This window comes from Rhopilema esculentum, chromosome 6 (assembly GCF_057945365.1).
Source record: "Rhopilema esculentum isolate cy_ngs chromosome 6, ASM5794536v1, whole genome shotgun sequence".
Classification (NCBI taxonomy): Eukaryota; Metazoa; Cnidaria; class Scyphozoa; order Rhizostomeae; family Rhizostomatidae; genus Rhopilema; species Rhopilema esculentum.
In genome coordinates, this window is record NC_142820.1 from 2,739,099 (window position 1) to 2,754,243 (window position 15,145).

The 15,145-nt window shown below is 36.9% G+C and overlaps 1 protein-coding gene across 2 annotated transcripts; it reads right to left on the bottom strand.

The window, feature by feature from the left end:
* Window positions 1-445: 445 nt before the first annotated feature.
* On the bottom strand, window positions 446-14,678 carry LOC135686099 (protein Wnt-5a). 2 transcript variants are annotated; one of them, XM_065202265.2, is made up of 5 exons: window positions 14,312-14,678; window positions 8,766-8,860; window positions 4,263-4,507; window positions 3,568-3,866; window positions 446-2,926 (listed from the first exon to the last, which is right to left on the bottom strand). In XM_065202265.2, exons 2-5 carry the CDS (start codon window positions 8,792-8,794, stop codon window positions 2,438-2,440), a joined length of 1,062 nt encoding a protein of 353 aa, XP_065058337.1. In that variant the 5' UTR covers window positions 8,795-8,860; window positions 14,312-14,678; the 3' UTR covers window positions 446-2,437. The 2 variants fall into 2 exon arrangements, with proteins under 2 accessions (XP_065058337.1, XP_088964989.1); XM_089108863.1 differs by lacking the exon at window positions 14,312-14,678 and adding an exon at window positions 8,984-9,582.
* Window positions 14,679-15,145: the final 467 nt, after the last annotated feature.

Genomic DNA, 15,145 nt, shown 5'->3' on the forward strand with positions numbered 1-15,145 from the left:
TGCAAATATGTGAATAAATAAATAAAGAAATGCTCGCATCGAATTGGTCGTTCAAATTGTTTAGCTACATAACCGAAGTTGTACCACCAGAATTGTTTTTGAAAACCTTAAAACTTTTGCCGGTCTCAACAAATCTCATCGGTTTATAAAAGAACAAATTATGCTGAATTGTTAACCTCACGAAACAACAACACTTCAGAATTATGTAGAAAAGTAAATTACAAGTCTCAAGATGCATTGTTGCTTGTCCTTGCATCCTTCAAAATGCCTTTGGTCCTGCAAGATACCTTTTTTAGTTTAATTGAATTGGAGTTCTGTGGACACCATTGTTCTGTAGACCAACGCAATTCAAGATGGATAAAAGCATTTGATGTTTTAATTCAGTTCAGTTCATGACGAAAGCAAAGAGCGATAGTATAGATCAAGTCAAAATTCATTCAAAATCTTTTGCTTTACACTTATATCTTAATAGATGAAATGTCTACATAAAATTTTACAATGTACACACTGGAAGTATGTTGTCGTATATTAAAAATTAAAAACACCTCCATTTATACTTTACAGAGTACTGACGCCCTTTTTTCCAAACAAATTCTTTACAAAGTTGCAAAATTTAAAGTGATAAAACAAAGTGACACACAAGTTCTACGAAGGAGCATTTGACAAGGGGTAGTCTTCAACAATAAAGGAGTCATACAGTTGACGAGTGGCGTAATAACGAAAATTAAGGTGGTATTTGATAGGAAAGAAAATACAAGATGAAGAGAAATTTAAATAGGAGCTAGTAGTAGGGGACCAATTGAGCGAGAGCATGGATGTTGGGTAGGGACAAAATAATATAGTTTTGAGTTTAAAAATCATTGCTTTTAGGGTAAATCTACTGTTTTTCCGAAAGCCGTTGCTCTCTAGGTATACATTAATGGCTCTGTTGTCACAGAGCATCACTATGCAGTTACCGTGTCATAATTTACCACTTCTTTACGTTTACTGACGGAAATAGACCAGACATCCCACAAACAAATGCCGCAGACGCTCGTGAACGAGAGATCTGACCTTTTGGGTACTCATGAGAAAACGGGGGAAATTCAATCTCAGTATATTGTAATTTACTAAGTGTTTTTTAATTCGCAAGTTGCTCATATTAAAGGCAATCTGTGACGGCATTGATTGGTTATAAGAACAAAGGGATTTTTTATTGTTTCCAGTCCCCCTTTAATTTATCGCATTGTAAAAAATATGGCGGAGCGCTGGAATTGTGTTTAGGCTATTGTTCCAACTACTGTTCTCGTTAACCAATCTACAACGAGACAGATTGCCTTTAAACTCGCGGTATAAAAGTGTCTTGTAGTTTTGTTTTGGATATATATGTAAGCACTTTTTTATTGACCTGGCATGATCTTATAATTAGAACGACCTAGACTATTGCTGTGGAGCGTCTACAACTGATGTTCAATACTGGTACCAAATTAAATCTATGTACAGTTGGGAGAGCTGAAAGCATAGATAGGCACCGCGCAGCCATTGGGCTAGCAGGGGCTATAGCCCCCTCACATTTTTGGAAAAAAATGTTTTGGAAGGTTTACCCTAACGCATCTTTGGATAGTTTACTCCTATGTAGTAGCAGTTCTTCTTGACTAGGAACCATTTTTGTTCTTCTTCTAGGTGTTTTATCTTGTTTATTGATATGATGTATTTTCTAACTTTGTTAGTTTGGTATATTATTACCCCAAGATAATTTTATCTATTTTCAAAGTTATTGATATCTTCCCAGAACCAAACTGTTTAAAAAAATTGAGTAGAAATAAGCAATATTTTCTAAAAGGGGTGTTTTCCTGCGTTCTGGAGGGCGTGGCCTCAAAACATTTTTGGGACACCCATTTCAGCCCCTCCACTTTTAAACTGGTGCGCGGTCCCTGAGCATACACTCAAAATTTTATCTATATACATAATTGCGAAACAAAAAAGGGTAACAAAAATAATTCCATTTAAAAACGAAAATCTCAAAACCTATTCCCACACAAGTCCCTCTTGTAACTTTTGGATCTGATAATGAAAACGAATGTTTGGATCTTTGGACTAACAAAACTCTTGTTAAAATTAGTCAGACATAACAATATTTAATGATAATATTATAATCATAACTCTCTACTAGCTACAAAGAGTTTCTCCGTTCTCAACCAATACACCTAACAGCTGAAATTTCAAGGTCATCTTACGCCTACATTTATGCAACGTGAACATGAGCGGTTCTACTCATTTGCACAAAATTAACACTGTTGTGAGGCTTTTGATGCAAATTTTGTACCAATTGAGACATAGCAGTCCTTGCCATGTGTCCCGAGCACTGACTCGCTCCCATGCGGACGTTTTCTCCATCAGCAATAGCATATACTTTGTATATCTCGGTACACGACAAAACAATGCCCATATATTATGTCTACTTGCAATAGTGCATGTTTTTCTCTACTTCGCATGTTTGGCACTTGAGGTGGCAGCACCAAATAAATTGACACGCGCAACTTTCTCTGGTTAACTGTCTCTTAACATGAAAACCTCGCCCGCAGCACAAAAGGCTACAGCTATTGAGTCCTTCCGACGTGCGATTACACTGTCGCCCTTTGGTTCCTAAAGAGCCCAAAGACATGTCTTTTAAGCAATAATTCGGCGATTCTTCAAGATATACCAAGTTCCGTTTGCTTATTTTCTGGTACTGTGGGTACTTTTCCCGTAGTTTCAGTTCCATCTCTCCATCGTGTACCGGAGCCCTCTTCTGGGAAATTTCCGACTCAATGCCACTTGCGTATTGGTCCTTCAGAAATTCACCGACAGCTTTGAATGGTTTGAGCTGCCTATAGCAAGTTTTCGTCGCACAGCCTTTGGATAGACCATGACAACGGCATTGCACAAATGAGTTTTCCATAAGTGCCTGAAAGGGGGAAAAGCCTTTAGACTTAAACGAAATACACTATAAACAGAGCAGGAATTCGACTTCGATGATTATGATGCATACATTCGCATACATTCGCATACATTCGCATACATTCGCATACATTCGCATACATTTATATCCGTTCGGTACCAAACATGATTGTGCCAGAATTCCAGTAAAAAGTAACAATGGCATCTGCAAAGCATTTCCCAAGCAAAACAAATTTAGCAAAACTATGATTGACTATAATACACCCCATTGCCGCAAAGAATGGGGCAATGCTTGTCATTTAAGGACAAAAAGTTGGAGCATTTCTTTACCTTGGTTGAATGATTGATGACCATCTAGGGGAAATTCAGCCAGGTATTTTGTTAAAAAGTCAAGATTTGTGAATTGAAGGACAATGCCATCTTCAGTGTGAATAGGCCATACGTATTTTTATCAAATTTACAATTACCATATGCTCGTATTCTTTGACTAAATTTGAATTGAATATACATAAAGCTGATGATGCTAAAAGTACAAAATTGTCAAAATGTAAAAATTATTTAGTGATAGAAACATTACAAGCAAGAAGAAGGACTTGTTGATGTGAAAGTAACCAACTTTCTCTTGCTTAATCAAGAATCTTCCCTTACCCTACGTCCAGCTTCGTTGTTGTGTAGGTTCATCAAAACACGCGAGATCTTTTGTATGTCCTGTGTTGCATCAGACCCCAGCTGTTCTCTAGCATCCATGAATAATTTGCTGAAGCTGTAACCATAAGGGAGGTTATCACCGCAACCTGCCCATAAAAAAGACTTTCTCAGGCTGTCAGGCCTAGCCTCTTGGCTGCAATGGCAATGTGACGTCAGCTTGGCTTCCATGCAAGCTCTGCTAACTGCATGAAAGGTTCCAGCTGAAACAATGGCGTGCACAAATGAAGCCTCTCTATGGCCTAAAAAAGAAAGCCATTGTCAGGTGTGTCAGATTTTCATGTTTTTGAATAACGCTACAACCAGAGATGAAATTGCCCCATAATTCTATGCTCCTTGTGATTTGGTCAAATGGTTCCCTTCTGTCTTTTCCCAACTGTGGCGCTAGAGAATTATGTACAAAGCAGTGACGTACAAAGCTCTCCTCTCTAACAACATGATGATGCCATTTTCAATATGGGCCATGCACAAGTGGCTGTGTCTGCTCCAAATATACATTTTCAATGAATTTCATTCTTGTACAAGGTTTTAACTGTGTTATAACCCAGATTGCTTACAAATGAAAAATTACTTTCGTATTGATAAAAACTTTACTTAGGTAATACATGGAAATACACCGCAGTAAGATTATCACATACCTTTAGGGATGAACGGAATAAACCCACGCATGTGATTTAAAGGAAAGGTACAGTTCCATCGTCTGTCTTTAAATTGCCTTTGACATTCATCCAGGGCCATTTTAGTGCCATCCACAATGAACTGCATATGGTTCCGGTACTCGTTGCATAGCTTTACTTGTCTTTGTGAAAGCCCTCTTCGAGCTGAGCAAATTGACAGCGGTTTAATGATGAAACTATGCACACCAGATAGCAATACCAGCAAACTAAGGTTTAAACAACTTGCATCAATAAATGAATAACATTGCTGAAAATTGAATTACAAATTCAAAGTACTATTGAAAGGTGACAAAAACGAGTGTGGAATTAAGTAAGCTAGTCTTTTAAAAACCTCTTTGAGAGTGTTTTACCATGTAGATTCAGCTAAAACGTACAGAAACCTATTGCAAATGTCACAATGAAGTTCCCAATAAAAGAAATTCAAACTACTTGTACAACCACTGACGAAGGAGGATTGATTGTTAATTAATGTCACGTCTTTCACATTTGATAGTTTTTGCTTTTAAAAAATAACTACTTCAGTGACAGGAGAGAAGTTAATATTGGTGTCCCTCAAGGACCAGTGTAAAGGCCTCTGATGTTCAATGTAGACAACAGTTTTTTATCTAAAATAATTACTAAAATTTGCTGGTATGTGCCTATGCATGCCACTCAGATCGCGACGCTATCGCTAGTGTTTAGAAGAAGATAGTCACAAAAGCAAATTGGTTTTCTAATAATTTCAAATTGGATTTAAAGATAATCAACGAACATATATCCCAGTGTTTTAAAAACAGTTTCAATTTCTTTTCAATTTGAATTGGCTAATAGATGTGTAGGCTAGCCAGTTTTGTATCCGTTCATTCCCTTCATGTTTCAATTCATAAATGTAACCTTGGTTTGATTATAGTGTTGGAATCGCAAAATCAATTATAGTAATCGTGTTTTATGATTTTGGCATAGCAAGCTGAACGTTGTAGCTACAACCTTATTATCGCCAACATAAAAAAATGGATACTGATAAAAAACAATGTCATAACATAAATGATTAAAGTATCGAATGTAGTTAACAAGATACATTAATGCATTAATTGGTAACATATCAAAGCATTGACTTGATATCTTGGTTAAGGAGCCAAATAGAAGTTAGCAATGAAATTATTGGTTCCAAATATTTGCAGATTTTTTATCGATATTACAATTTGTTTGAGCAAGCTCGAAATTACTCCGAATTACTGGAATAACTGTTCTTTGCTGTATCGATTTCACGGCAAATATGGCACGAGCTGAATACTCGTAATATACTGTTCGATAACATTCAAACCATTTATTGGGGTCGTTATAAACAAACAGTAATTGGTGTTAGCTCATGATTGCTATACTCGTATCTTGGAATTGTAAACAGTGTCGCATGGCAATCTCATCACAAACATCACCTTCGAAGCAAAGGTCTTACTCTGAGGAAGTTAATCAAATCAAATTTGTCCATGTTGATGGAAAAAGTTTGGTTTCGAAGCTTCGTGAAAGGTTAACCATAGTCTAAAACATTGAAAACCCTTTTGAAATGAAAAAATTAGTGTGGTCAAAAATACTACAAAAAATGGACATTTTAGGAACGTCGCACCAGAATTAATGAAATCTTTCAATTTTTAAAAACCATTTTCCCTACGCCTAAGGTAGGGAACCATTTTCCCTAAGGTTTTAAAACCACTTTCCCTACGGTTTTAAAAGTTTTGGCTAACAATGCAGGTTTTGCCTGTACTAATTCGAATTTCTATATGTTCTTGCTTTTGATCAAAAACTAAAGTAACATGAAGGCATTACATGTTTTTTTGTATTCTTATGTCTTTTTCAACAAGATGACGCGAGTGGGCTCCTGGGTAAAGTGCTTCTCAGCTTCTTTCTTAAAAACATTTTCAATAAATTGTCTGGATCAAGGGGAGCAATGGGGGCTTAAGGAAAACTTTTCCTGCGAATTTAGACTCAGAAAATATTTGCTGTAGGGAGACTAAGGCCACCTGTTCCACAGACTGCGCCCTGGTTGTATCGTGATCTATTGGATTTTTAACCTGGTCTTAACGTTCTTAATAAGCAAATTTTAATTTCTATCTTACTGCCATAGAAAAATGGCTTGTATCCTACATGTAAATTCCAGACAATTAATCTTGCGATAAGCAGCATCCAATACGTCAAGCTCGAGTTTGAAGTAAGTTCAGTGGGAAAACGTGGAGTTCCTTGCAATTTTAGCCATTCCAATGAAATGCCGGTGAGGTAAAGAAGTCAAGAAGGGTGTAACAAGAGAAGCTGGGAAAGACTTTTCGTTTCAACGAATAAGGTGTAACTGGTTTGCAGTAAAAGCCAAACAATGCAAGACTACCATAATCCTGTAAGTGACCTTTCATCACGAATGTTTTTGCATAATCGCACACCCAAACTACACACTTTGTGCTAAAGGCATGAAAAACTATCGAAGATAAAATGGCTCTCAATTGTGATACCCAAAGGATACCCAAAGACGATCTATTTTTTTCGCTATGGCAGTTTTTGCGCCAATTATGCAAAAAAGAGCAAAAATTAATTATTTTTTTCAGCCTTATACATGCCTTCCTTCTTTCCCTTTCCCTCTCAAGTCCAGTTTTTACTGTTAATTCGCCCACCACCTTGTATAAATTGGGAAATAAATTTGAAATTTTTGCTATCCTGTCCTGGTTTTGATAACCTAATGGACGCGACATGGTGTTGATTAGGTGCTCTCTAGGAAGAGTCTTGCCACTGTTCATAACAAGATGCTTCTCCAAACCTGCCGAGAGGGGGAGCAGGGGACCGATTGCCCCAGACAGCAACAATAATAATAACTGTTTTGATGACGTCATTACGGGCCCCATCTCTTTAGTTATGTTCTAGGCCCAAGAAATGCTCCTTGACAAACTTGGGCAAATCTACCAGGCAAAATGGTTGAGCCCAGGTTTTTTTTTAACTAGATCCATCTCAATAACATGCTCATTAACAGGCTTTTGCAAGATTTTGCTAGGAGTTGCTCGATGTCTTTTTGGGTTTATCTTAGTGTTCTAGGCAACATTTATCGTGTACATTCTTCGATAATTTTTGCATCTTAACACTTAAAGTTATATTTGTGTTTAATCAAAAATGATTTTCAAGAGTAGCCTTCTAAGTCTATTGCTTAAAGAATGGCTAATTTGACTCTGGTGTCATCGTGTGGTAGAAACATAAATGCGACATAAATCTGTTGGGTGATTGGGTTTTGATTAACAGATAAATTTCTGTCTACCCAAACATAAAAATACTTAAACCCAAAAAATTATCTTGATAGCAAAAGGGTATCAAATGATGGAAACGTTAGATCTTTGTAATGAGAAAATCTTTTGTATATGAAAATCAGTTCAAAGAATTTTCTTAAAAATATTTAGCGTGTGTGAAATCGTTAATCACAAATGGTGCCTGCGCCTCCCACCTCGTGCCAATAATCCCATGGGCCACAATTGATTGATGGATGTATCACTGTAGTTTTTGAAGCATATTTCATGGATGACATACTGTGCAATTTCCTTATATTTTAACACTTTAATTTCTTTCTGCCGCACAATTAGGCACAGAAATTTCCAGAAACTGTCAATCCATGGGACAAGCGAAGCCTGCTGCAGGATTTCAAAGGTACTCCGGAGGTTGGGTCCCCCTCCCCACACACACCAGGCACCGCGGAGCGTTGAGAAAAGTGGGGGTTTAAAAAAGAGGGGGCTAAAAGCGTATAAAAACAGTCTTTACAGGTAATTTATTACTTAATATTTGGCATTATTTGCAAAAAGTGGGGGGGGGGCTAAAGCCCCCAGCCCCCTGCTCCGCAGTGCCTGCACATATTGGCCCTTCCCTCTTTGTATATTGACCATGGCATCAATGAGGATCGGTTAGAAATAGCCCTTATCCTATTACGCATTTTATGAATGTTTGTGTGAATCATTATATAATCTGACACGATCTGACAAGTCAAATAGGCCTACGATAAGACCAACCAACATAAGCTTGAAACTATTTCAAAAAATGTCATTTTATGTTGCCTTCATTTTCGCAATCAATCTAGCTTAAATGTTTTGTTTCTTCCTAGCACTGCTAGTAGCAGTGGTGGAAATTATCGGGGATTGGGGGCAACTGCCCCCTCTCCAAGTGGACATTAAATTTTTTCATCACAATAGGTTGTTTTGGTATCAAAATAGAAGAGAATTGGCTGCTCAAATTAGAAGCAAAATACTCCCCCGCTTGCCCCATCATTCAAAAAGTCAATGTCCGCCACTTCTTAAACTTGGAACCCCTCGCACACAAACGGCTTAACCAATGAACGGCGGAAAAAACATACCCTGCAATACATACGAAAAAAATGTCTGCAGTTACAGACCAATTAAGATTAAAAAAGCAAACCGAACGATTACATACAATCAGTTTAAGTTAGAATCGCGAATAAATGTAACTTACAAAACTGCATTGAAAACAAAGTTGCCCATTGTTGTTGTCCTCTGATGCAATCAAACTCCAGACAGCTAAAAGACACTTTCCATACCACTTTGAACCTGCGACAAAACGAGACTTCAATGAAATTTCAAATACTGACAGGTATTAAGACCTTAACTTCTTTCTGAGCCTCAGCGAACCAAATATTTCTCACAATGGGCTAAACTCCGCGTAACTTCTACCTTACGCAGTCTTCAAGCAATGACGATTGATCTATCAACAGCTTGCTTCCGAAAGGACGTTCAAAACGATCAAGCACAGTGAAAGAATTATTGCCTCCTGCTAATAAAATAAACTTGCCAACAATTCTCGTGCTGCACTTAACAGACAGCAAGAATTTCTCACCGTGGACAATTAAATACTTTCTGGTCAATTTTTTTGTCATATGAGCCCTATCATGTCAAAAAACTTTACAGACTATTAAATATAATCCCTTAAACTAATACTAATTATGATGATTTACGTTTGTGTCGACTCATCTGTCTTTTCAGATGAATGAGAATTCAGACAGAAAGGACCCTTGTCCTTCATGTAAATCTTAGATAACGTCACAAAGCAACATGCACTACCCAGAAACGGACCGTAACGTCCAGGAAAGATCTAGCATCAAACAACAATGGGATTTTCTGAAATGGCCACACCCATGCCACACCCCATTTGCCAACTGAGTGAATCGAATTTTGACACTTTATTTTTACGCATTTTTAGAAATCAAAGAAAGCAAAGCTTTTAAAGAAAACTTTTTATTGAAATCTTACAATAAATATTATCAAATCTTAACTATTGAGTTGTAATAAGACAAAGGATATATTTTGTTATCAATCAAAAGTAGGTGAAGATCATCAAAATTCTTGGACTGAATCAATTTTCTACAAGAAAGAAAGACGAGGACCAATAATGGGCATCGTCTGAGAGATTTTTATGAACACTAGATGTTTCATTAGTCAAACATTATTATGGCTTTTTATGGTCAAAAGCTCAACAGATGAAAATGATAATATGCTAATAACTCACATCAAGAAATAATTCACATCTAGTCAAGAGATAAACTCTGATAAATTTGAAAACATTGCCTTAATAATTAATCTTGACTGTAAAGCGCAAAATAAACGCAATATTATTTGCACCCCAACATCGTGCGCTATTCGCAGCACCGACAATGTCCGTGGACCCCTTTTGCTTAAATTTGAAATAAAACGCCCTGAAGGTTTGATACTCTAAAAAGAATTACTTCTATGTCAGCGACATCTTGTAATCTACGTTCTGACCCGACCCATATTCATTAACCAGCCTCGTATTCATTTCCGTCACCTGGAAAAGAATCTCAGGGACTTCGATTTTCTGTCTTCTAGTATTGTTATTTACGGTTTGATGAAAGAATGTATCAAACAGAATAAAATTAGAGAGTGTGAAGAATTTTTGGTTTCAAAGAGAGAAAATGGCAGAAGATAATGCATATGGCGAGGGATACTTTTAAACTTTCCAAATGATGGTTAGGGGAAGTTCGAAAATATTATGTGGCAACAAAGGATTTGTCAAAAGCGACTGGTCCCAATGTTTGGTTAACATAGAATGTGTTAAGAACATTCTGAATCAGTGCAGTTCTATTAGGTTTCAAAGGCCGCGACAACTCATCATCTTGTGCCAGATATTCTGTGATATCTCCTTACAAATAGGGACATTTATGTCGAAAGCGAGCCCAGACTGAAGTTAGTGAAAAGCCAGACAAAAGCATGTCTTTAACATAGAAAGCTTCTTGTCAGGGTCAAAGAATATCTGTGCTGGTGTGAAAACAATCTATTCCTCTATGCTTTATCTTCAAGGTGCTCCGTTAATTTGAAAATATACATGATTATTGAGAAATACTTTGAAAGTATTATTAATTTAACTAACAAATTCCTTGACATAGTTTAGATTCTGTGATGCTAATTGTTTTCACAAAAACACATTCGATCAAAATATGTCGTCCTTAATTTCGAATACAAACTTTTTAGTTGCACTTTTTATTCGACTATATTCTGCACTTGATGACTAAATGGGTTTTGGCTATGTAGCAAGAGCTATTGATCAAGCAAGTCGATTCACACACATCACACAGCTACCGTTCTAGCATGTAAATATCTATTTAAGATATGTTTGTGGTTTCATTTGAACCTAAAACCTTTAGGCTTGCAAAGCAACATGGTAAGTTTTGCAGTTGGACCCTTTTCAAGATACTGTATGCCCCGGGCCTAAAAAGGGGAATTAAAACTAAATATTATTCAGTCTAAGGGATCTGGTCGTTAGAACAACGGCACCCAGTGTTCATTTGACGTCATTGACGGACCACCATATAGTCTAGGGAGAGCCATCAATGTGCTAATTTATAGTTGCTTGTGATAAAAGCTTGAATTTAATTCGTCGGCACATTGAGGATTTTTGCCGCGCAAAAGAAGCAATTTTTGTACTCTTCCTGTAACTCTTTTGCAACAATTGTAACGTATTAACATTTCTGTAGTAGTTGAACTTTCAAAGTATGGCACTTACGTATGAACTTTGAAATAGAAACGCATTAAAGCAGCATATAAAAGTATTTATCTTTTGACCACACCCTTAATGAATTAGACACGCCCTTTTTGTCGGCAAAAATCAGTTCTTTACCCTCTCCAAAAATTTTTTTGGCTTTGCCCCAGCTTGAATTATACTTTCATCAATATTTATGCAATTGTCTCATGCGCTTTAGGATCTTCTTGAATTTGAAGACCACAGTACTACAAGTTTTGAACTCAGTGTAAAGATGCATGTTCGTTTTAGAAATTCTGAGGGTGGAACAATATTCTTCATAATTTATCTTTCAACTTAATTGTTAAATTGCTTGGAAAATGGTTATGACGTATTTCAATTAGAGTGGGAGCCTGCAAATAATTGGATGAGACAATATTATCTTCTCTGAAGAAAGCAAAGAAAGTTATCTTAACTTGACAGGGTGATTTCCGATGCGCCATTTGATCGAGAAAAGCTGCTAGCTGATTTGTTGAAAATCATTCTTAAACTTATCGCCATATTTTCTCTTTAAATGGAGACGACAAATTGCAGACTTAAGAGCCAATTCAAATAGTGTCATTACTCTAATCACCAAATATCACGTATCGCGATTGGAGAAGATTTCATATTGAAGTCAACGTTAAAGGAAACGTCAAATTATGCATTGTGAACTAGAGCTTGTTTGAAATCGAGGTACCACATTTGAGAACGATTCACCACCGGAAGAGGAGGTCAGAGGATAATCGAAGAACAAAATAATTATCAAGGCCAATGTTTTAGGGGACCATCTGAGAAAAGGAACGTTTTCTACAAGAGCTGGTTATGAGTTAAAGTAGTGCACTCTATTTTATAAGAAACCCAGCTCATGACTTAGAAGTAAAAGTTTCTAAACTATAACTGCACATTTAGTGTCCTGATAGTAGGGACGATGCAAGATAACATTGGATTTTGCTATATATTGTGGCTAGAAAACAAAACCTAAGAACACAAAGAAGGCAAGTTTCATATATGTAAAAGTACAAAGTCAGTCAATAACATGTCTGCTCTATTGATATCTTCTAATACAATGTAGTCTTCAATCGCTTCTTCGTGAAGAGCTTGTGTTGCGCTGTTGCGCCAGTTCGCTTGTCCAGTGATGAAAATGATCAAAATTGGAAAATTTCCTTAGGGATTTGTCTTTAGTAGTACAAGCTTCCTCAAATTGTTCGGCTCTCAGCATAAAGTTTCCTTATACAGTGGTTCCTTATAAAAGTGTGTGTTAACAATGCTGGTTTTCTTCTGAATAAACGATGTCGATGAAAGGCATAATTTTCGTACACGTGCTATATATAACAGTTTAATGGAGTGGTCTACTCATGTCACCAAAATATGCTTTTCAAGGTCAATAGAGTGTGAAACAGACCTCATACTCTTTTAGATGTTCATTTAAGAATCCTCGTTGTTGGTAACGTAATAGGTTGAATCGAAACTCGATTTCTCATCCCATCCAAGGATGTTACATTAGAATAACATAGTTTTATGAAACAATGCTTTTGCCTTGTGCTCAAGATGACCTAATCTACGTTTGAAGATGACGTGTTTGTGTCCATTACTTTGGTGCGTGGGTGAGGTGAGTCAAAGATACGCGAGTCAAAGATACGTTTTGGCTAGCAGCAACAGATTTTGAGCAAACAGAAATTTCGCTAGTATTTCAAAAATGAGCTAATTAGAGTATACAGTGAGTTAAAGTTACCTTCCATCAAAAATTCTAGTGAAAAGGAATTTAGCTTTATTTGAGAGTTTCGAAGACCATCGGGAAAAACAACTCGGCAGTTAATTAAAACAACAACGACAACTTAAGTTATTTCATATCTGACCGTAAACTGAGACCAATTTGATATCGCTGTGGAGGGCAGTACGAAACAATCAAACGCGTTATTCTCAAGGCTGTGTTCAATGTTTGAAAATATAAGACACACGATTAAAACATCATTGTACCACACTGTCCAACATTAAATGCCGCCTCAAAACACGGACTGATAGATTCTGCTCAGTTATAAAGCTTTTTTATATTCAAATAAGTGCGTATATTACCACTTAATCAAAAATAAATAACGATTTGTTTTATGATACCAATACCGAATATTTTTAGCGTGCAATAAAAATTTGAAAAGGGCTTTACAATGACCATATACCAACTAGACAACAAGTGGTTTTAACGACCCAACAAATGTCTACTATATATGAAAGATGTTACAAAAAGTGATGGAATATTGAGTCCGTAAAATTGCTTGGCACTCCTGTTTTTCTAGATCCTTGAACGGGTTTGTACTCCCAAGACAAAACTTTTAAAGCGAGTTGTAAAGAGAGACCAAATCTTTTCAGCGAGTAGGAAGCAGTAAGCCCGTGTTAAAGAGCGATTTCATTTTCGCTGTAACGATAAATCATCCACGCGGGTCAAAAACAAACCCGTAACTGTATATTAATTGATCGAGCCTTCTCCTCTACTAGTGACAAAACCCTCGAACAAGACCTTCCTGGTAAAGTTTCAAGATTAATTCATGGGAATGTAAGTTACTGAATGGCAATCAAAACCGTTTATTGAAGTCCTAATTACCGTTAAGTGCTCAGCCACCCACCGTCTTCATCACTACGAATGAATAAACACTTTCTATCTTCAAATTTATGAACAACCTAGTAAGTAACAAAATGACCTTTCTAGCGAAGATGTAAAAATCTAACTGCTAGAAGATATCTTCAGGATCAGATTAAGTCTTAAAAGGATATTTTCCTATTGCTTTATAGGTCTGCCAGTGAAAGCAGTGTGGTGGGCAACCAATATGCTGATCTGATTTATCTCTGTACTGGTTAAGAAAATCTATCCTTATTCTCAGCCTGTCTGACCCCAATTTCCTACACTGAAGCAGGGCCATGACAACTTTAACCATACAAACGGGTTGCTGCTCGAGAATAAGTTCTGATAGTTTTCAAAAAGGTTTGATACTCACCTCGGTTACTATGTCTGTTGTTGAAAGCAGTTGTGGAAACGAAATAAGGCCCGCAAACTTGTTTACTGTTGAAAACGTTTCGGAAAGTAAGTTCGCCTTCCTGTGTCCGCTCTGCAGAAACACTCTTGAACAATGAAGGAAGCAACGCGCTCGTTTGATTGATCGAACGCATGCAATTCCAAAGAAATTAAGCAGCGACCGGAAACCTTTATATTTCGTTATCTCTAAGATAGAGAAATGCATGAATCAATTCTAGTCCTATTTATACGCGGCAATGCAAGAAATTCTGCTAAAGAATGTCATGGACTAGAGGCCTCAGAAATCACTCTTGTTTCGCTCTGTGCCGCAGTGCTGTGAAGGATAAAAATCTTTTATGAGAATTTCATATGTAAAAAGATGGCCTTCACTGAGATATATCCTTTGCATTGTTCAACATTTAAGCCTACTTCCTCAAAAACTAACCGTTCTCTGCCTCTCTGCATAGCTAGTCTTTAGCTGAACAACTGGTTTCGAAGTCTATATCCAAAAAACTCGCGACTTTTTCTTGTCTTTTCTAAAAAGTATCATTTCCTACCAGCTCCTTTGGCACACCCACTATTAATATTTTGAAACTTTATAACTGTATTCGTGAAAAATTCAAGACTGAAATTGAAAATCAGGTTCGTTGCTTGTTTTCTGTCAAAATAAATAATGATATGAGTAAAATGCTATTTGGATAAATTGATTAGAAAAACTTTCACCGTACCTTCCGCGAACCGAGCCTTTCACCGGGCCTTCAATGGTGCTCACAACAAGTGTTCTCAGTTTCCACAGCTTCTCATAATGTGCATAAAA

Coding starts and splice junctions, on each gene's coding strand:
- LOC135686099 (XM_065202265.2), bottom strand. CDS start 8,794: ATGGGCAACTTTGTTTTCAATGCAGTTTT. Junction 4,508..8,765: donor TTTGTTTTCAATGCAGTTTT/GTAAGTTACATT, acceptor TTTAAACCTTAG/TTTGCTGGTATTGCTATCTG. Junction 3,867..4,262: donor TATTCCGTTCATCCCTAAAG/GTATGTGATAAT, acceptor TTTCTTTTTTAG/GCCATAGAGAGGCTTCATTT.